The sequence below is a fragment of the Terrapene carolina genome, unplaced genomic scaffold (genome assembly GCF_002925995.2).
Source record: "Terrapene carolina triunguis isolate 2854851 unplaced genomic scaffold, T_m_triunguis-2.0 Scaffold68, whole genome shotgun sequence".
Classification (NCBI taxonomy): Eukaryota; Metazoa; Chordata; order Testudines; family Emydidae; genus Terrapene; species Terrapene triunguis.
This window is the reverse complement of record NW_020664419.1, coordinates 4,172,499-4,195,124: the sequence shown is the minus strand read 5'-3', so window position 1 is coordinate 4,195,124 and position 22,626 is coordinate 4,172,499. Positions and strand designations below refer to the sequence as shown.

General features: G+C 52.3%; 1 protein-coding gene across 1 annotated transcript in view; it reads right to left on the bottom strand.

The window, feature by feature from the left end:
• Window positions 1–22,626, bottom strand: part of PLXNA4 (plexin A4) — a 568,109-nt gene that overhangs the window by 32,474 nt on the left and 513,009 nt on the right. Inside the window, exons 21-25 of the mRNA XM_026648894.2 lie at window positions 14,719–14,822; window positions 10,695–10,794; window positions 8,574–8,764; window positions 2,693–2,862; window positions 79–291 (exon numbers count right to left, since the gene is read on the bottom strand). Of these exons, the coding sequence (XP_026504679.1) occupies window positions 79–291; window positions 2,693–2,862; window positions 8,574–8,764; window positions 10,695–10,794; window positions 14,719–14,822 (778 nt within the window). The remainder of the gene's footprint in view (window positions 1–78; window positions 292–2,692; window positions 2,863–8,573; window positions 8,765–10,694; window positions 10,795–14,718; window positions 14,823–22,626) is intronic.

Below are 22,626 nucleotides of genomic sequence, written 5' to 3'. Positions count from 1 at the left end.
GCAGCCTCTGCCGACAGAGCAGGCCCACATTGTACAGCTCTGGCTCATGCTAACCCGTCTTCTCAGTGTAGGACTCACCTTTCCACCCAATTCTTGTAGCTGGGGATGTCCTTGGCATACAGAAGCTTGTTGGAAGGGGAGTCTTTGCCCAGACGGTGCTCCGAGGTTGAACAGGAGTCCATGAAGGTCTGAGCCACCACCGAGAGGCAGGCATCTGTGATGCTGTTCTTGTGGATGTCGAATACGAACTGGGGGTTTTTGATCATGTTGACCCAGAACCGTAGTGGCAAACTGCAGGGAGGAAGGCAGAGGTGGAAGAAGATGGTTCAGTCAGGGTGTTGTTTCACAGGCGATCTCACTACACTACAATAACAACAGGATTGGCGCATGTGACTGGGAGGCAGGATTTCTGGCTCTGCAACTGGTACGCAATGGCTCAAATTCATCCCTGATGGGACTCTACTCAAGTCAAGGGAGTTGACTCCAGAATTGGCATTAGTCCAGGGCATCCTTAGATCATTCACAGAGGGCCAGATTCGGACACCTTTATTCACCTTGAATAACATCTTACTCTGCAAGGAGCCCCATTGAAATCAATGGAACTAGTTGGGCTGGCAGAATTGGCCCCTTACCCTCTCTGTGGTTCCTATTAATGTCTGTAAAATGGGGATAATACTTACCAGCCTCGCAAGGGTGTTGGGATGAGACCTGACTACTAATCACTCCACCCTATGTGGCCAGAAGAGGTCATATACCTGCAAAGCCTTAGTATTATTAATGCTTGTAAGTGGGGAGCAGAGTCTGGCTTTTCGGTCTCAGCAATACCTGGGGTGGACATGGACATATAATACTGGGGAGTTGGGATTTAGCTTCACAACTATAACTCTGTGCACCAGTTGATACCGTAATGGCATGTAACCACCCTGTGCCATCCTGCAGAGCTGGACCCTCGGCCAGCCCCCGATTCCAGCAGGCTGGGCATTGCACCGCTCTGTGTTTATAACTAGGAGATGAATCCTTGCTATCAGAGCCCACCCACTGGATCTCCATCTCCAGGGTTTTAGCAAGTCCAATTTCAAATGTCTCCAGGGCTGGGGCTTCTATCACTTCCTGGAGGGAGATTATTCCACACTAACCGATCTTCACAACAGTGGGTTTTTCCTAACAGCCAACCTACATTTTCCTTTCCTTAATTTCATCCCATTCCTTCTAGGTGTCCTGTTTCCATAATACCATCCTAAACCATTCACCTCTACCACTGGCGTCTGCACCCTCCAGATACCAGCAGGCAGTGTTAATACGTCCTTCTTGGCTACATCACCACCTGATCTTCCCCACGGACTCCTCTGGAGCAAAGAAACTTGTGGGCTGAACGTCAGAAAAAAGCGTCCCAATGGACAATCACATTAGGCTCCAGTGAGACAGTCTCCCCAAGGGAAGTGCCCAAAGCCCAGTTGCTGGAGATATTTGAAACTCGAACTGAGGAAGCGCTGGGAGAGTAGGGGCCTGTGCTAGCACCTGCTATAGCAGCAGGCAGGAGGAGGAGCTGGGGAAGATGGCCTGAAACAGGTCTTTTGCATCTCTAATGTCTCTGATGCTAAGCTCCAGCCAGCCACAGGTAGCGGGGAATGCTGGCTGGGAATGATGAGGCCTGTGAAGTGACTTGGAGTTAATTTAATCTGATTGAGAAGAGATCATTTCTTCCTCCACCCTTCCCCCGTTAAATAAACCTCCTGCTCATTTAGTCTGAGTGGCTGCAATCAGCCTTAGATTAGCGCCACAGATAATGTTAATAATATGCTAATGTTTCATTAGCTGAAAGCCTCTTTGATGCATGGGGTTTCTTTTTTTATTTCACGCACGGTGCCGACCTGCCAGTCAGCATGGCTGGTAAAAGGAGAAAACTCATCAGCTGGGAGTCCTGTGGTTCTCCTCTGCTGTGCCTTTTATAGTCCCTCGTATTTACACAGAAGAAGGGAGGGAAAGAGTCCCCAGGGGACTCTTTCCAACAGGGAGACTCAGAGGATAAAAGCAGCAGGGATCCTTCTCTCTCGAGATCTCAGCCCCCTGTCTCTATTCCAGTACATGCAACAAGTGTGGGGAGGGAAGCGTTGTCTCGCGGTTGGAGCAGAGTCAGGCTCTACCTAGCTCTGTCCTCAGTTGGTGCTCGTGTGGCCCGGTCACCATTTGTGCATCTCACGACCCTTAATGGCTCTATCCCCACAGCACCCCTGGGAATTACCGTGACCCCTTTCACAGAGGGAGACACAGAGGCACAGAGACTAAGGGTGTTTGTCCTGTCATCAAAGGGCGTGATCTCAGTTTGAGTAGACACACCTGCGCTAGCTTCCATCCAGCTCACTCCGGTACCAGAGCAATGAAGCTGTGGCAACACGAGCTAGGTACACGAGTAATTACCCAGGGTCCTGGGCGGCTGTACAGCCCGCACCAGCTCAGGTACGTCTCCTGGGGCTACAATCACCCCCCCCGAGTGCAGTAGAGACGCACCCCAAGTAATTTTCCCCAGATGACACCGGGAGTCTGTGGCAGAGCCGGGAGATGAACCCAGGTGTCCTGCAGCCAGTGCCAGTGCCTAACCCACAAGCCCATCCTCCCTGAGCATCAGAACCCCAAACCCTTTCCCCTCCGCCTGGGACCCGGAGCAGGGCTGCGCCGGAGGGATCATACTGACCAGTTGCTCTTCCAGGTGTGCCGCACGTGGGGGTCGTGGATGTTGTGCTTGTCTGCCTGCTCGTCCAGGAAATCAAACATGTACTTGATGGCCAGGGGCAGGGCGCTGCCGCGGTGCGCCGTGCTGAAGATCGTCTCAAAGAGGTCGTCGACAAACTTCTGCAAAGTGCCCTGCGGGGTCAGGGGAGGAGGAAGAAGAGGGTGAGACACTGACCTGGGGCTCTGATGTCCTCCCTGGGGAATTTCAGTGAGACACATCAGCCGGGTGGGTTGCCAGGTTGGCTCAGAGGAGTGCTACTAGACTGTTCCCTGGAGCTCCCGGGTTCAGCCCTGGAAGTAGCGACTGAGAGCTGCTGCCATCTGACAGCTGTGCAGTGGGAATTAAGCTGGAGCCAGGAACACGTATCACTGGGATCCCCCTCGGCCTTGGACTCGGAGAGCAGCCTCAGCAAGCAGCCATGGACTGAACAGGCCAGGTAAGCTGCCTACCTCTCTCTCCTCAGAGCTTGTCCCTCTGGGTGAGGGCTGAGGTGCCGTGGGGGGGAACACTCAGCGGAGAAAGGGAAGGGTTTGCTCTCCTGTGTTGTTAAATGGGGACCTCTGTTGGCCCCCAGGTCACAGAATGCCGAGGGATTTGTGAACAGCATCAGGAACATTGCATATCGCAAAAGGGATTGGGAGAGTTCAGGTTTGGGGTCGGATCTTCCGCAGGTGTACACTGGTGATAGTCCAGTGAAGTCAACCTGCTCCAGTGTGTTGTGGGGATGGGAGAGGTGAGCATTTTGCATGCGAGAGAAGCCCGACCTGTGCACTGAGCAACAAGTGACTGATCCTGCTCCCAATGGGATTTTGCACTGAGAGTAGGTCCTGAAAGAGCATCCATCATGCAGTGCATAAGTGGAACCTGACTTCGATATATGCTAGTGTAGAGCTTGATGAGGTTTCCTCCCGCTCCCATAGGAGAGATCCCAGATCACCATGCTTAGAAACCACCGTGATCACTGCCTGATCAGCAAGAACAGAACACCTAACGGGACAATCTGAACGTGAGGGGTCTGGGGGTTGAGTGGGTACATGTACTTAACACACCTAGCATCTTCCATGGCCCAGGGTCCTCGCCAGGAGTGATGAACACCATAAAACCACACCCCACCCTTCCTATGAATTCCATCTCTGCTCGCAAGTGAAACAGCAAAGAGTAATGCAGGTCAGGATTGGTGTGCAGGCAGAAGCCAGGTGTGGTGCCCAGGTCTGGGATAGGAGGGGTGACAGAGATCACAACGGAGGTGCATTGATAGCAGGGGCAGTGGGTGCTGGAGGTCAGGTGGGTCAGGACTGGGGGTGCGATGAGGGAAGTGGTGTTGGGGGCCTGGGAGTGGAACAGAGGCTCAGGTAGGTCACAACTGAGGTGCAGTGACCAAGCTGGTGCATGCTGAGGGGGTGCAGGCTTGGCAGTGCAAATCCGAGGGCAGGGCGGGTCAGAAGGACCAGGCTGCCACCGGACTGGAATGGCAAGGTGAGCTGCAGACCAGGATTGAGATGCAACTGGCAAAGGTGGTTGTGTACGCGCTCCAGCCGTGTTCCCAGCACTCCTCTTTCGGCAGAGCTGGGAAATCGCCACCTACAACACGTTAATAACTGTAACTGCTTAACCAGATCAAAGTGACAAATTCCCTGCAATGGAAAAGTTCCTCCTGTCTCTGCAGATGCACGACAAGATTCCCCTCGCTGGAAGTGGAGTGCCAAGTCCCACCAGGGTGGGTAGAGTTTACACAGCACGAACAAACGCACCAAAGCTTAATTAGCAGGCTGATGTCCCTTGCTGATTCCCCGTTTGATTTATTCTTTGAGAAACAAACAGAGAGAGAGCGAGAGAGAGAGAGATCCTGAAAAACGGAACAAAACCCTGCAGCACATGTCTGAGCATGGGGAGGGCCCCGAGGCGAAATCTGACACAGAGGAGCAGCCCTCAGGATCAGTTTCCAGGGGGAATTGCTTCTCTCACTTGCCCAGCCAAATGCAAAGAAACCCTCCAAGGCTTTTAGGCAAAAGATTCCAGTTCTCAGAGGTTAGGGACTTAGCAGGGTAAAAACCATTCTCAGTTTAACGAGGTATTCCCCAGGACTGTGTCAGCAGCAATTGCATGCTCTTCCCTCTCTCTGAGAGGGGCAAGATGGGGAGAGGCAATTTCTCTTATACCAAGCGCCGGGGTGGGCGTGGGAATAGCCTTTCTGGTTTTCTTTGTCGCTGTGTCAAATTCCCAGCTGGCTCCCGGCCTGGCTCCCAAGAGAGGGCAGACGGGACGGGCAGAATCTGGAGTTCTGGTTGTGGTCCACCAGTATCTGAGCTGAACACCAAGTATGTTCAGTGGCGGCCAGATACCCAGCAGGTGTAAATCAGCCTTGCTCCAATGACTGTTGATCAGCTGGGGATCTCGCCCCATGGGGGTGCCCCTTTATTTTTACGTTGGTGGCCCCTAGATGCTATGGGGATGGGCACATTCAAAGACAGACAGAGCAATTGCATACTCTGTGTCCATCGACAGAAGAATAACCTGATTAGGATTTATTATTCAGTTGCCGGGGGTCAGACACCAAAGGCTGTCCCACCAGGGGACTGAGCACACAGATGAAACACCAGAGCAGGACTTATGTGTTGACGGAGTCCCCGTCCAGTGGACAGACTCAGACTGTGTGTGTGTGTTTGTGTGTGTGTGTGTGCACCTATGGCTGTGCAGATGAATTCGCCACCACTGCATCTCCACAGGTCGGCGCGATGGTGGACGCTACCGAGTAGAAAGACCTCAGGCTGTCTTGCCACTGTATTGTCCAGCTCTGCTCAGAATCGGGTTAGATAACGTGATGGTTATAAACGCCTGAGCCTTGTCTACACAGCAGCTTCCACCACTGCTACTGCTGATGGGGCTGCCCCAGGAGGGAGTGACGTGCCGGTGCCAGAGGTTCCCGCTGCAGGATGTGGAAGATGTGCCAGCTGAGCCTCACCCTCTGACAGTTCCTTGTGTGAGCTGTGCTAAGACTGGCCCTCTTCATATCCCTTATCCCCAGGCTGGTGGGCAGACTCCTGGGGCCAGAGAAGAGCATGCCCAGCAGTGCTGCAATTGCCCAGCCCTGACCCGGGGAAGGAGAGAAGGAGTCCAAACCCCATCCTTGGCCTCTCTAATGAGACTGCCAACAAGGGGAGAATACAGAATGGGGGATAACTGGCTTGGTAGCAGCACTGCTGGAAAGGATCTGGGAGTTGTGGTGGATCCCAACCTCAACATGAGTCAGCTACGCGATGCTGCTGCAAGAAAAGCATATGCAGTCTTGGGTTGCATTAACAGAGGCATAGCATGCAAGTCACAGGAGGTGATAGTACCGTTTTACTCAGCGCTGGTGAGGCCTCAGCTGGAGTACTGTGTCCAGTTTTGGTCACCAATGTATAGAAAGCACGTGGAGAAACTGGAAAGCATCCAGAGGCGAGCGACAAAGATGATCAAAGGGATGGAATGCAAGTCATATGAGCAAAGGCTGGAGGACCTGGGCATGTTTAGTTTGGAAAAGGGGAGATTAAGGAGGGACATGATCGCAGTCTTCAAATGCTTGAAAGGCTGCCAAAAAAGATGGAGAAAAATTGTTCTCTCTTGCCACAGAGGGCAGGACAAGAGGCAACAGGTTCAAACTCCAGCAGAGCAGATTTAGATTAAATCTCAGGAAACACTTCCTAAGTGTAAGAACAGTCGGCCAATGGAACAGACTGCCAGGGAAGTTGTGGAAGCTCCTTCACTGGAGGTTTTCAAAAGGAGGCTGGGTGGCCATCTGTCTAGGATGGCTTAGACCCAACAAATCCTGCATTTGGCAGGGAATTAGACTAGATGTCCCTTGCGGTCCCTTCTAACCCTGGAGTTCTGAGTCTATGATTCTGCTAGGGATCTTTGTACTCGTAACAAGACTTAAACGCAGCCAACTCCTTTTGCCGAGGCCCCTGAACAGCCACCAGACGTTAATGACTATTGGCCACAGATTCCCACCAGCAATGAGGTGGCGAAAGGCTGTGTGGCCCTCTGCTGATCCCCTGAGCCAGCCTGTCCTCCCATGTTCTAGTCTATAGGTTCTTATTCCGCTCCCATCACTGCAGTATCCGAGGGCCTTCTGGTCATGCATTACGCAATGTGACGAACATTGGTCACGTGGTTTGTTCTCTCCTCCTCTCCACAGTATGCCTAGCAGAATGCTAGGGTTTGTTTTATACCCATACCTGGTCGCTGTATTGGGGTCAGAGGAGGCAGACCAAAGCAGCACGCTCTGCATGGGGAGCAGAAGGTGGGGAGGTTTGGGATCATCCTTAGTTCTTGGGGGAGTTCACTGCGCAGTCTGGGACCAGCCCCAGAAAGCTCTGTCTCCTGCACAGAGGAACCTGACCCTGGTGGTGGAGAGTTCTGCTGGACCACGGGAGTGGAGCTGTCAATTATGGTTTTCACTCCAGGGCTTTAGGCTCTTTAGATACCCTGGGCCCAGGCTACGGTGCGCCTTGAAGATAAGGACTGAGAACCTGACCTGGATTCGAGCACCCTGTAGTGGCTGTTTCCGTCCCCAAATGCAGCATCCCCTTGCAGCCCTGCCTGCTGCGCTGCCAGCAGCATTTGAGGTGTCAGCAAAATCAATTCCGGGTCAATAACTAGGTGCCAGCACCGCGTGACATTGAGGTGGGGCCGTGCAGAAGTTTAGCGTTTATGGGACAAAAGTTCTAGATCTGTCAGGCAATCATCTGCCATGCAGGGCTGCGCGGGACGAGAGAGTGAGTGCTCGCTGCCAAGGACCAATGTGCTCCCCGCAGCCCGTCAGCCCAGGCAGATGCCTGCTGTTCCCCCTGTCAAGCCAGCATGCTCCACTGAGCGCTTCGCTCCCTCCTTTGTCCATGCATCAGGCAAAATGGCTCCCCCAGCTCTCTGTGAGTGAGTGACGTAACCTAACCTGCGGAGAGGTGAGCGTGTTTGTCTCAGCTCATCCCGCTGAGCTGCCCCTCCACGATGCATGATGAAGCATCTAGCTGGCTGGTACGCCCTCCAGTACAAGCACCACTGGTGAGACAGCCCGGTGTCCGCGTGGGCCAGAGGGATGGGGTGGGACAGTGAGTAACGTTCCCTACAGATTTGTGGCATAACTCACAGTCCCATTTTGCCAGGCTGGCTTTGTCCTTTGAACATGTCCAGGACGTGCTCCCTAGGCTCCCCTTGACCTCTTGAATCACATGTGGTCGGCTCTACAAACAATTCAGGGTATATCCTCAAACCAATCTGCTCCTGCCCACATAATTCTGCACACACAGGGATCCCCGTGCAGGAAGCCACTGTTGGTAATGCCACCTTTCCTCCCTCGTCCAGGCTCACAGCCTCGCTGCTGCCTCTGGCTGCTCCCTCTCCCTCCCCAGTCTCTCACTAAACCCTTCGTTCATATCACCAGAAGCCACCCTTTCCTCACTAACCCGTTGTCCGCGCCCTCATCGCCTCCCACCTTGACTATTGTAACCTGCTTCTTCCTGGTCTCCCCTCTTCTCACCTCTCCTCCAATCCAGCCGACCCAAACCATTGCTCCCAGAGCCAACTTCCTCTCTCGTTGCTCTGCACTTGTTATCTCCCCGCCTTCTGGACTCCTCCACTGACTGGCTCCTAAATTCAAGCTCTTCTCACTTTCTACTGTGCTCTCCCCACATACTTCCCAAGCTTCTCCCTTTACCCTCCCCTGGCTTCACACCTTGTCTCATGCTTCCCCTTACACTGGGAACAGTCTCTCCTCTCTTGCCCATGAAGAGTCCCATCTCCTCCTTGAACCCCTCTGAAGCCCACTTCTTCAAAGTCCCACTGCCCTTCTCCAGCATTATACCTTGGTGGCTAGCAGCCTGGTCAGGTAGATCTCGGACACCATCTTGCTGCCCCGGTCACCCTCTTTTTGGTCTCCGTGCTCATGATTCTTGACTAGATGCCACATCTTGACTCCACTCTCCAGGTCAGGTGTGATCATGGGTGTGCGGGAGCGCAGGCTGTCTGGGCTGCCCGTGTAACGGATCATGTTTTCTGGAACACAAAGCCACAGCTTGCTCAAGAATCAGTCCTCCACCTTCAAGAAGAGGTGGTCACATTCAGGGGGTCAATGTGTTTTCCCAGGGAAATACTCTGCAGTCGTGTCTGCTTTAAAAATGGAAATCCACTACCAAATTTCCCACGCTGCCTTAGCTGCACCTGCAACATTCGCACACATCTAGACGTTCCTAGGCGACTGAGCAGATACACGGAAAAACTATCCTACAATGAGTTCAGTTAGCCCGGGAAAGCATCTCCCGGGGGAAAGGATGGGAGCCTCATGCCGCCGCACAACGACGGCCAGGCTGGACAAGACACTAGTACGTTTAGAAAAGGGGATGGTCCAGCACTGGCGATGTGCACACGTTACTGCTGTGATTGAGGGCAGGCAGCCACTCCTGGAAACGGGTTCCTTTGTGTGTAATCAGAGCAGGAGCCCGAGAACCCACAACTCTCACTGGCTCCTGCAGAAGTTGCAGATGCTGAACAGCCATCTGGGCGAGGCCCAAAGAGCTTCACAATCCATGGGCTTGTCTATGGGTGTGTGTTAGGCTTGTTAGGCTTGGTACACCTTGGTGTTAGGCTTGGTACACCTCTCCCCCCCAGCCGTTTGCTCCCTACTTCCCCCAGTCCACCCCACTCACTACCCACCACTGTGTCACTCCCTCCTCCAAAGGGGGCCGCTCAGCTCATTGCACCCCGGGTCCCCAAACCTGCCCATGTGGATGGCGTGACGCCCCATCGAAAGCCACCTCCAGTGTGTTGTGGAAATTTTTCCTCCACAAGCGTTACTACTTCCCTTTCCACAGGCCCGGGGTGACAGCCTCGGCAACCCCCCTGGCCCTCCAGCAGTGCTACAAGTTAACTGTATTTCAACTGTAGTTAACACACAGATGGTGCCCCTTCCAGTAGCAGGTTCTGAAGCAGCTTCCTTAATGCATTCCTGGCCTCCCTGTATTAATTACTGCATGGAGTACCCATGTTCACGCTGGCTGCTGCTCCCTTTACTGCAATTAACAATCACTTCTGACTCACCACGTTTCCCCCCACTCCTCCCTCAGCCCCTCTTCTAAAAATCCGGTAGCACAGAACTCAGGAAATATAACAATAATGAAACCACCCAAAACCTCTTCTTTGCAAAGGTCACGGTGTCCTTCCAGAACGGCAACAACGCTGCAAAGAACATGAATATTAATAAGGCCTGGTGCATTGCTCATGTCCTTGGAGTAAGGGGAAGCGAGTTCCTCTGGACATTGAGTAACTGTACTCTCCCCCAAGCTACAGAGGATGAGGAGGATCAGACTTACTTTCATATATTTAAAAAATTGGATGAGGCAGCTGGATCCAGGGCAGTGGATGGTTTGTATCACTCTCCTGTTGCAGTCTGGAAACTCATTTCCCTTTAACCCTCACCTGCTGCTGCACTTCTTGGGCCAGAAGTCCAACCAACAGGCAGCTACGCACGTGGGTGCATCAGTGGCCGGTTGGGAAGGAGACAGGAGCTGGTCTTGGTGACTCAGGAAAGCTAAGTTCTATTCCGGGCTTTGCAGCAGAATTTCCGTGTGACCCACTTTATCTCTCACGTCACCTAACCTCAGTCTCCCCATGTGTTAAATGGTAATAATGGAACCTGGGCTGCTCAGTAAAGTGCTTGGAGAGCTAACGTGCTAGAGAAGTGCTAACGTTTACTGTTCCAGGTGTAAGCTCACCCAGGCCAAAGTCACATGGATAAAAGAGTGATCTTCCATAGACACCATTAATTAGAATAACGTAGCTCTTGGATTGTCCAGTGCTTTTCATCTTCACTTGCTGTACAAAGGCTAGTTGGCTGTGGCATGCTGTTCCCTTTGCACGTGCTCAACATCTCCCCACCGTCGTGGCCACCAATATCTCCCCTAACATACATCAGCAAACAGGCCCTTACCGTACTTGCTAGCTGAGGTCCTGGAGACAGTGGAGTTGTTGACAGCATTGTAGGCAGTGACCTGCTTGGAGACTAATGCTACCACCGATCCATCTGGCACCTGCGGAGGAAAGAGAACTTACGAATAAGCCTCCTAGAGCTGGCCAAAAAGCGCACCCGATAACATAAAGGAAACCCAGCCAGTGAAACCCGAGCGATCAATCACTATCCCTGCTGGAAGGATCCCATCATTAGTTACTTATGGCCCACCCCTGCAAACCCTTCCTCGCAGGAGTGGGGCCAAACCCTGTTCTCCCCCTCTTGCCCTCCAGTGCAAATCTGGAATCACTCTGCTCAAGTCAATGGGCCTACTTGGTATGAAGGCAGAATCTGGCCCATATAGGGACTGACCCAGAGCCCACTGTAGTCAATGGGAGTCCTTCCATTGACTGCAATTGACTTTGGAGCAGGCCCTTAATGGGCTACTCCCATGAGGAAGGGTTTGTAGGAAAAGGACATGGAATTCGCTCAAGGGCCTTGTCTTTGTACATGTCTGTAAAGTGCCCAGCGTGAGATCCATACCCACATGATTGTTTTTATAATGGACAGGAGACTGCAACAGGCTTATCTTTTAAAAGTGGGGAAGTGCCAATTCTTCTAATTGTTCAATAGTCCATAGAACAAAAGCGTGACATTCAAAAGGTCCATGACACAAGCTCTTATAATGAGAGATGGTCTGAAGAGTCTGAAATAGGGTTTGGCTAGAGCTTGGGGTTTAAGATCAAGACACATCAGGTTCTGAGGTTCAGAGCTGATGGTCCCAAAATCTCATCAGCTGTTCTCACAAGGTTTCACCCCCACTAGTGGGAGTTTAATGAGATTAGATGATCTTACAAGTTCTCCATCATTTTTGGCTGGAAGCTGATTTCAGCCTCATCTATGTGGGGCCTGGAAAACAGGCCCCCTCCAGTGATGGATCCAAACCAGAACCAGTGATGGGTTAGGATCTGGGAATTCAAATCCTTCCAAGTTTTCAGGAGGTTGGATCTGAGCTTCTGATTCAGGCCATCTCCATGGAAAAAGAACTCAACACTCAAAGAGAAGCTGATGTTAACAGAGACAGTAAATTCACTGGGGAGGCCAAATTCTGAGACCTAGGGGAACGGCTGGGACCCAGTTCCTTGTAGTGCCCCTCACAGACTGAAATTAAGTTGCTCCTCCAAGGTCTCACAGCAAATGAGTTGGGCATGACACGTGTCAGTACTCTTCCCCCTAGACATCACTTCATGGGAATGGGCATTTCACATACAAGGTGACAAACGACCTCCTGGCATCAGAGCAGACATGCACAGACTCCTGATACGGCACAGGACTTTGCCACACCAGTAGGGCATTGCCACTACTGCAACAGAGGAGGAAAATGGTGTTTCTATTGTTCTGCCCCTGTAGATGGCGGCTGGATATCTGTTGTGCTGCAGGAAGTCTCACATAACATCTCAAAGGGGGAGAGAGCCTCTTGAAATGAGACAAACCTTCCGATCCATTAGCTAGGCATTTGTGTGGCTTCCTTTCAAAAGCAAGTGAAACAATAAGCAATTCTGAGCCAGTGGGGAAGCGAAGCTGTATCAAGAGCATCTTGGATAAATAAGTTATAAAAAGAAGAAACCTCCCCCCCCACACCACAAACCTGTGAAGAGCCACTAGCTCTTGTCTCTGTAATAATAATAATTAGCTCTTACGCAGAATCTTTTCATCTTCAAAGCACTTTACAGATACTAATTAATCAGCTCTCTCAACACTTGCGTAAGGTCTCTGGGCTATTAGCCACATATTACAGATGGGGCACTAAGAGGTTAAGGGTCAGGTTTGTAAATGTATTTAGGCACCTAAGGACGCAGCTAGACCCCTAGTGGGATTTTCCAGAGCGTGTCGGTACCAAACTCTCCCTGACATCGGATGTTTAACAGGGAGGGTGGTTAACCATTGGAACAACAGTCCTGAGGCTGCGGTGGATTCTCCGTCACAGGCCATTTTCAAATCAAGACTGGATGCTTTTTTCTAAAAGCTCTACTCTGACTCAAACAAGGGAAGCTCTCTGGCTTGGGTTCTACGGGGGATTGCACTAGGTGATCACAACGGGCCCTTCTGATTTGACAATCTAGGAACAGGAGTTAGGTGCGTTTCAAAATCCCACTCGGCACCTATCTACAGCTTTAGGCACCTAACACCTAACTTTAGGCAACCTGGTCCCACGTGACATGCCCAGGGAGCCAGTGCCAGTCTTAGAACTCAGGAGCTCCCAGCCCTGTACTTAGTGTCAGATCCTTAGCAAGTGTAAACTGGTGTGGCTCTACTGACTCCAGTGGAGCTACAGTGGTTTACACCAGCTGAGGATCTGGCCTATAGCATTGACCAGCCGTAGATCTCAAAGCACTTTGCAGCAGTAGGTAAGGACAGCTGTCCCCACTGGTTAGTATCATTATCCACTCAGGGATATGACACCCCCTATGGGGACAAAGTGGCTGAGCTGGGACTAGAACCAGGATCTGGTCAGCGCCCTCACCACTGGACAAAGCTGCTGTCTGTTCCACTGCTCTCCCTCCTGCTTCCAGACAACAGGCCAACTTCTACTGCTGCTAATGTCAAAGATCCTCCAGAGCGCAGTGGCCTTGCCCTCCAGGGGCAAATGCGTCATTCTCCCTCCCCAGCAGAAGGAGAGAATTAACCTGTGATCTTCTCATCTCCGCTCCCCGTCTATTTCTAATCTGCTCGCCTTCCCCTGCCCCCTCCTCTGTGCTGATCACCAGCCGCAGCCTGACATCTCATCTACTGCCAGTGGGGGGCCTTCAGTAAAGCCTCCCCTTTAAGAGGGCGGCAGCTTATCTCTTCCTCTAGCCCCACCTCAAATAGTTTGCAGGAGGGTTTTTATTAGGCCTCACTGGACTGATATCGGTATGGACAATGCCAGCACTAGTGGCCTGGGGAGAGATACAGGGCCCCTTCCTTCCCAGTGACTGGCAGCTGAGTAGCTGTCAATCTCCATCCCTTAAAGCAGAGTGGTTTTCCCTTCTCTTATTCCCCTTCCTACTGTTGATCTGCCCTCTTCCCCGCCTATCGCACAGGGCAGAGCAGGCAGGGGGAAATCCTCACTAGAAGGAGAATCGTGGGAGGTCGGTGTTAGAGCTGGCCATCAAATTTTTGTCTGAACAGTTTTTTGCTGGAAAATGCTGATTCAACTAAACTGATTTTTGGTGTGAAACTGCATCGATTCTGATGACATTTTCCACAAAAACAAGTATTTTGGCAACAGAAGCAAAATTGTTTAGGAAAATTTTGAAATTTCATTTCAGAAACAAAAATTGTGTTTCAAAATGTAGTTTATTTTAACATTAGTAGCATTGTTTTTACATTATTTCAAGGCCCATCAGTAATAGTGCAGAATATGATGTCATATCACGTCAAAGCATGTTCTCATCTGACATAATATAACAGCAGAAACCGTTTTTATTGAACGTTTATATTATTCATTTTTAAAAGCCATTCAGGGCAGCTGCTACTCAGTTCAGCTTGAAACATCGTATCCTGTTTTCTAGCTCCAAGTGTCTCCTGTTTGTGTTGTAGTGAAACAGTCTGACACTTTGCGGGGGGAAAGGGGGAAACGACAGAACTTATTTACAGAGCGTCATTGCCTGGGATTGCTCTTTGCTTGTTCCAGCCCCAGATCTCAGACAGGGCTGGCAGGGGAGCAGCAGCTCAGATGATGAGAGCAGCAGTGTAACACTCCTGTGGAGAAAGAGAGAAGGTGCAAAGCGACTGTGTTAGGAGGTGCAAAGCGACTGTGTTAGGAGACCAGATGGTGCAACAGCGACAGTCTCTGGGGTGAGCTCTGTCGGTGGCCTTTGAAGAAGGGGTAGATGGGTTGGGGCAGAGAGTGACAGGGCTTGGCAGTGCCAGTCCAGTTGTTTGATTGGCACTGAACCCTGCTAGCAGAGGCAGGTAACTTGGCCAGGCCTGTGTCCCTGGCCGAGGGCTCCTGTCTCGTTACCTGGTAGTGTGCCAAGGTATTGAGTCTCTTCCAGTCGTTCTCTATCTTGGTGGTGATGTCTTCGTCCTGCAGGATCATCCGGGCCCCACTCACCTGCCGCCACTCTGCGGGGAGAAAGGGCACATTTCACTCTGCTCTGCCGAGTCTCAGGGAGAAGGAGGCAGCTCAGCATACACCTTACACATGTAACATGGAGACCACGTACCATCAAGCATGACAACACCGGCCCACAAACACCTGTCAGGTGATCCAAAGATACACACAGTGCACAGAGACGCACACAAGACCTTCCCACATACACACACACACACGGAAAAAGGCACACTCCATATACATGCCCATGTCACGTATACCCCTGCAAACCAGGGGACAGGTGATCCTTCAAAGATTCAGGGAGATGATTCAGACAAGTACCCAAAAGCATAAGCTACATGGCAAAGTTCTGAGTCAGTTCTTACATTATCTGAATGGGTTTGCTTGCTCGGGATAAAAACACACATATCCCACCACCATTCATCACACACACACACACGCACCCGAAGTCTAACTCCTGGCTGAGATGAGCACAGAAGAGCTCCTACGAGCTCAGCCGTTGGGATCATACAATGTAGCTGTTGCTCACAGGCCTCTGAGTCTGGTCGTAGGGCCATGGCCTTTTTGGGTTGCAAGGTGTAGCTGATTGATGTCAGCTGAAGATCTGAGCCATAGAGTGACAGCTCCTTGGGTGCGGCCGGTGCTGTCCTTAGTGATTTGCACAGCACCAAGTGGACCGCTGGGCTCAAGCAATACTAGTACTTGGTGCTTGTACGGCACTTTTCACCCACAGATCTCCAAGCGCTGCCTGTAGGGAGGGTGAGGCCCACTGACACTCTTTTACAGACAAGGAGACTGCAGCGCACAGCCAGCCAGGGACAAAGCTGGAGACAGAACCCAAGCCTCTTGCCTTCCAATCCCACGCCCTGCCCGTTATAAGACCCTGCCTCCTCCAACACAACCCTACCCAGCCATATGCAAATGCATAGGGATCCCGTTTCTCACCAGCTACAGTAGACATCTAATCTAATGCCTATCAGCATGGTAGCTAAATGCCAAGTGCTTGAATGAGTATGTGGTGCTGGTGATTGTCTCTACATTCTGCTGACTGGTGGCTGCCTTTGGGAGAATCTTGTATTGAAACTAGGGTTGATACATACCTCCATCTGAACGGGACAGCCCCAGTTTCCCCCAGATTGAAGTCTTGACTTATTTGCCCTTGGGCTAACCACGTGTGGGAATAGCCAATAGTACCATAGATGTGACCAAAGATGTCAAACGGTAGTTTAATTGGGAGAAACTACAGCCAACCATGGGTTAGCCATAGACAACTTTGGTTTAACCAAAGGCAAAAAGAACCACCCATGGTTCAACCATCGTGATCACTGCCAAATACAGCTTAACCACGACCCCAATCATCATAAACCATATGCATGTCCTTGAGTTAATTAAAATGAACCTCTGAATGTGGAAACATCACCTGCCAACTCTCTTTACGGCTTCTAATGTAAAAAGTCAAGAATTGTTGCAAATTTCTTTTGGTTTCAGCAATTTTCTCATCCCATAATTAAATGAGAAATTATTTACTTTACTCAGAAAACTGACCCTTGCTTTTACTATTCATTTTAATGAGCAGAAGATCAGGTGCTGAGTGTTTATTGCTAGATGTCACTGAGAACAGAGCTCTCTCAAGGATGTTGCAGTTGGCTGGTCAGTAACAGTTACCCCATGGTTAGGGATGACCCCAGATTGGCCAGGATTTATCCCAACTCCATGGGATCACAGTATTGTCACAGCACGGCCCTTTGTTCCTAGCCACACCTGCAAAGGAGCCCAGGTGTTCTAGACCCAGGTGGTGCAGGGACTGGAGCATTGGGAGGGGAGGAGCATCCGGAAGGAGCTCTTTCTATTACAGAGTGTCCCATAGAGTGTAACAGCTGGCGGCCGCATTCCACGGCCACTTTGTCAATGTCTCCTGGGCCTTTCCTCATTGGATCCCTTATCCTCGCCAGCACTGCCTGCTCCTGTGTCTAATTCCCCTCCCCCCCCAAACAAAAGCAGCTTCCCTGGTCAGTGACACTGCAATCGTTCCGTGCCATATACGCTCCTACATAGCTAGGTCAGTAGAGAGACAGGCCTGATTCGCAGTTTTGTGGTTGGATCGGGAACGGAGGGCAAATGTGGCTTTTGTCTATCTTTGCCCTCCCGGTATTCTAGGGCTGTGCAGGGTTGATCTAACTCACGCTCTGCTTCCGACGGGCCCCAGGGGGCCAGAGAATAGCCATAGTGCAGTGCACTCCAGTCACCCTCTCAGATTCCCCCCCATCTCCTGGGGACTGGCAGCAGGGCTAATGTAGAGCCGTGACACCAGCTCCACACTGCTCAGGGAGTGCCCTGTGCAGGAGGTCTTCTCATTTCCACCCACTTTAAGGCCCCTTTAATCAGGCCCATTGATTTTACATTTGTTTCTCATCAGTTTCATTCTTTTTCTCCCAGGCTAGCCCAATGGGCTGCGTTTGGGTTGGGAACTCCGCAGGGGAATGTTTCAAGCCACACAAGAGCCATTCATGTCCATGGGTGAAAATCCACTGAAGGTTTGAATCCTGAAGCCCTTCCTCAGGATTTCTTGATTTTTTTTCTCTGGCCAAGCGCCATGGACTTCAGCAGGCATCTGGGGCAGGGCTGAGAAGGGACTCCAGAATTTGGCCGACTGACTTTAGTGGGAGTTTAGTCTGAGTAAAGACACCCGTTAGTAACTAACATCTCACAGTTTACCCAGCTGTTCCTTAAATACCCTTTCCCTCTCTGCTAGCACTAACAGGCTTGGTCACTCCCAGCATTGGAAGGGAAGTGGTCGATGTGGGGAGGACAGGAAGGAGATAAAGGTGACCCCTGCATTCATATTCACAGCACTAAGTGAAGATTGTTAGCTTTCTCCTCAACCGCTGCTCCCCGTTCCCTCTCCCATCAGATCAGCGCACTCCTCACAGCACTGGCACAGAGGAGAGACACACTCCAATCCAATTTGTTACACTTCCACTTTCCAGAGCGCGGGAGGGAGGTAAAAATCCCATTATCTTTATCTTGCCTTCCAATCGGGAGTGGCGGTAAATGCAAACTCAAGAGACAGTTGCTGTGAACTCTATATTTCATTCAGCAGACAGTGTATCCTTTTATTGCATGCAGGAATGACTTATTTTTAAAAAAATCCTCTTTTAGTTCAAGGGAAAAGGGAAATTCCAGAGGCCTTTGACAAGAGGGGTTATTTGAGCTGCAGCTGATGTCTGGGTGGGGCTTGCAGACACCCCCAGGGAGAAGTAGCCTGGAATCTTGGAGTCCTACTGTTTAATCCCATTAACCACTTCCCCTTCCCTGCGAGGTTCCCCAGTGGTGCTGTGCAGTGGAATGAGTTAACCCTGCCCACAGACCCTCTGAGGCAGGTGAGCATTAACAGCCCCAGTCTACCAAGGAGGAAAGTGAGGCAGAGAGAGATTCAGGGGGAGATTTTCAAAGGCACAAAAGGGCAACTAGGTGCTTGGGTCCCATTTAAAGTCAGTGAACGTTGGTCACCTCAGTCCCAGATGTGTCTTAGATGAGCTTGCCCAAGGACACACCAAGAGTTCGTGGCAGAATGCAGATCCCCCAACTTCTAAGCCTTGGCTTTAGCCAGCTTTAGCCTTGCTCTTTAAAGGAAGGTATAGATTGTAACACACTTAGCCAATACTACCAGGCCCCGAACGCCTAGGCATTTTGGGAGTATCCCACCTACTCCAAACCCTGGGGTGCCCTCCCTAATAGGCCCTGGCCAAGATATTCTGATGTGATTAGTGACTTTGGATGCTTCAGTTTTTGGACCCCGAACTGCTAGTGCCTTAAAGGGGCCTGATTTTCAAAGGGTGTGCTCCAGGCACTTTCTGAAACCTGGGCCCCTTTAAAGCATTTCAAGCTGCACCCCCGAAAATTAAGGCACTCAAAATTACTGGTTACTTTGGCACCGAAGTGCTGGAGTAGGCAGGACACTTTTCACACCTAACAGTGAGCGCCAGACATGGCATGGGCCGGCTCAGGGGATTAGACTTGAGATGAGGAGCCTTTCCTCCCTATGCTACAGGTTCCAATACACCCAGATAGGTAGTGACTGAAAGCTGTTACTATTAGCTGACTGGTGGCCTGTGTGAAGTGAGTTGGGAGCCTCAGCCAGGGGTGGCTCCAGGCGCCAGCGCACCAAGCGTGTGCCTGGGGCGGCAAGCCGCGGGGGGCGGCCTGCCGGTCGCCGTGAGGGCAGCAGTCAGGCTGCCTTCGGCGGCATGCCTGAGGGAGGTCCGCCGGTCCCGCCGTTTCGGCGGCAATTCGGCGGCGGGTACGCCGAAGGCACGGGACCGGCGGACCTCCCGCAGGCATGCCGCCAAATCTGCATTACCAGCGGACTTCCCGGAGGCGTGCCGCCGAAGGCTGCCTGACTGCCGTGCTTGGGGCGGCAAAATACATAGAGCCGCCCCTGGCCTCAGCCCTGTTCTTAGCGGGCAGGTATCCACACTGCTGATACAAAGAACATCGCAAGCGGGGAGTGGTTGGCACTGCTGGTGGGCAGAGGGGCCAAGAACTCCCACCGCAGAGGTGAGAAAGGGAAGAGCCCCGCTAGGCCCCATCTCGTCCAACACCATGTCGGTGCAGGGCCGTCCCCCTCCTGTATTAGTATTTAATTCAAATGGGTCATAGAGACTAAATGAACTCCCCACCCCAGAGTTGATCCTTCCAGGTCACAGCACACTGGCAGGGGGCACCTGCCCTGCTACTGCCCAGGCTGTACCTGTCCACTGCCCAGGGCTGTCAATCAATCACTTTCCACCAGCTACACTCCCTGTTAAAAGCAACCAGAGCACAGGAAGGAGGGAATTTCTCTGTTTGGAGAGAGTCTGTTTTGGGATCCTTCCCCACCCCTTAATGCTCTTTTAAAGATGTGACTATTGCGTTGGTTAGGATTTTTGAAATGGGCGCTGTAAAAAGAAGCCTTCAGTAATTCAGCTTTTGGACTAAAATGTAACCTCGAGGTGCCCAGAATGAGGGCGTTCAGCCAGCAAGCCCCCCAGGGCATCCGTGTAACTGAACAGTGGGACACTTTTAGCAGGTACACACTCTGCTCCCGCAGCTCCCCTGCACTTAACAACACAAAAGAACTCATTAGCTAGCTTGCTGCTTCCTTCCACCTGAGCAACGGGTCCTCGCCCTGGACCGAGAGCCCTGCAAAGCAGCCCTGAAAATGCAAAACAGTTTTTCTCTTCCCAGACCTATGGAGATTAAGGTCAAGAAGGGACCACTGAGAGCTAGTCTGACCTCCTACATAACACTAGCCAGAGAAGTTCACCCAGTGAGTCCTGCAGTTCAAAGTGCTCACACCAGGGCTGCACTGATCCCCAGAGCTTTCTGCTCACTTAGCCTACGAACATCCGAAGAGCAGACCCCCCTCTCTTCCACGTTATGTTCCTTTCACTGTCATTGAAGGACCCCATGTTCCAAGGAGCTTCTGTCTCTCCGGGAGGAATGGCTGTGGCTCCCTCTGGACATACACCCCTCTTCCCCACCGGACTCCCCCAAAGAGAGTTACCTCTCCATCCTCATTGGCAGGTGAGCTGAGAGAGCCTGTTGCTTTACTCACTGCTGGGAACAGGCTTGTCCTGGATGAGGCATGCCTAGGTCTTTTCCATCTTCAGTGTGGAGGCCTCATGTTAATAAGCTCTTTACTAATCAGCCCCTTTACGGGCACGAAAAGTTCTGTCCTTCCGGGGGGCAGGTGTGTATAATGCCTGTTAAACCCCGCTGGACCCACTACCCCTCCCACATCACTCAGCCGCTCCAAGGCATTTGTAAGGACCAAAGCAGAGATCACATGGCTCATTAGGGCCCTAATGCCAACTCTCCCAGGAAGCGGGGGGGGCGGGGGGCGGTTCTGATACAGGACCCAGCTGAGAGATAGGGCCACGCAGCCCCTCATAGTGCTTATGGGACTCCTGGCTCCCTGTCCTACCAACGCTCAAACGTATTCCACAGTCCCCTGGCAGACCCAGCACCCTCTGTCAATGCCCTTCCTTGGATCCAAACTTAATGTGTCCCCTGGCCCCAGCCTGGCACACGGCCTGGATCAATGTATCCGGCCTGAATCCGCCGCACCCCCAGTCTCCAGTTCCTGGCTGGCCTCACTCTCACCCTCACCCAGTCCCTCACTGACACTCGTCCGCTCCAAAAACATCTCGGGTTCATTCTTGCTAATTTATATGATTTGGTTTTTATTGCTGCTGCTTTTGGCAGCTTGTTCCATTATTTTAACCACCCTTTGTGAGCAAAAATCCTGCTGCAATTGCTGACGGGCATCCCTCTCCCCCCCCCTATCAGTCCCCCCCCACTTAACTTCAATCCCTGACCTCTCATTTCTGCCTTCATTATCGTCCTGAATGGTTTCTTGGCATCAGTCCATTTCTTTTCCTCTTGGTTTCGCGTCTGCTTTTGCAGGATTTTATAGACTCCATAATTTTCCGCTCAAGTCTCTTTCGTTTAAGGTCACAGAGGGCAAATTCCGGCTAGTCTGCTCCCAGGGACCATAAGGGTGGCCCTGAGCAGCACTTAGTACAGTGCTGTGTCCTGTCCTTCTATCCTCCTGCCAGAACCTCCAGCAAAGAGAAGCTACCTGGGACCTGCCGTTATACCTGACTGCAGATCTCTCAGCCTTCCCAGTGCTTTCACGGCAGAGCTAGGCTAGGAGAGGTTTCTAGACTCAGACCGTGTTTGTGCAACCCCAAACATTGCAGCTTAGAGCCTGTGCATGAGAACTGGACTATGACCCCGACTAGACATGTAACTGAAACGGACATGCCTCGTTCCATTGGCCAAGCCGAGTGAAGGGCTGAAGAGCCAACAACGCGTCGTGGTGAAAAGCGCATGAGCTCTGTGAAGTCCTTTGGTTTATAACACTCTAAAGCAGTAACGTAATGTAGGGAGGAGCCTGACAGCACTCTGGAGCCGTGGGTGCGTATCTCCCGCTCCTAGCCAGGGAGGAGACTCAGATACTTTCCTGGCACTACCCCTTGTCCCTGCTGCTCTCCCCTGTGGGATCTAGGCAGGGTAGGCAGCCAGCAGGGGGTGGGTTGGGTTGGGAACCATGGGGAGTCACATCGCCCATCCCTGTGGCCAGTGGAGCTCGGGGCTGGAAATCAATACTACCTGGGCCAAGCAGGGCCGGTGCAACCTATTAGGCGACCTAGGTGGTCGCCTAGGGCGCTAGGATTTGGGGGGCGGCATTTTCTTCGGCAGTGACCGCAGCAGCTGGATCTTCGGCTGCCCCGGTCGCCGCCGGCATTTAGGCGGAGGGAGCTGGGGCAGGGGGGCGCGGGGAGGGCCGCCTGCAGCAAGTAAGGGGGGCGGCACGCAGGGGAACTCCCCGCCCCAGCTCACCTCTGCTCCTCCTCCTCTCCTGAGCACGCTGCCCTGCTCTGCTTCTCTGCCTCCCAGGCTTGTGGCGCCAAACAGCTGATTGGCGTCCCAAGCCTGGGAGGCGGGAGAAGTGGAGCAGCGAGGGTGTGCTCGGGGAGGAGGCGGAGCAGAGGTGAGCTAGGGTGGGGAGCTGCCGCACGGCTCCCCGGGCCGGGGGTGTGTGTGGAGCTGCCACGGGGGGGGGCGGCGCCTCAGGGCGGAGAGGGGGTGGGGAGCTGCCGCAGAGGGGGCACCTCAGGGCGGGGGCGGGGGGGCTGGGAGCTGCCGCAGTGCTCGGGGAGGAGGGAGGGCGCAAGGTGGAAGTTTCGCCTAGGCCGCGAAACATCCTTGCACCGGCCCTGGGACCAAGGGGCTGTCTCAGCGAGGGTGCAAACCCCATCGGAACCCTCC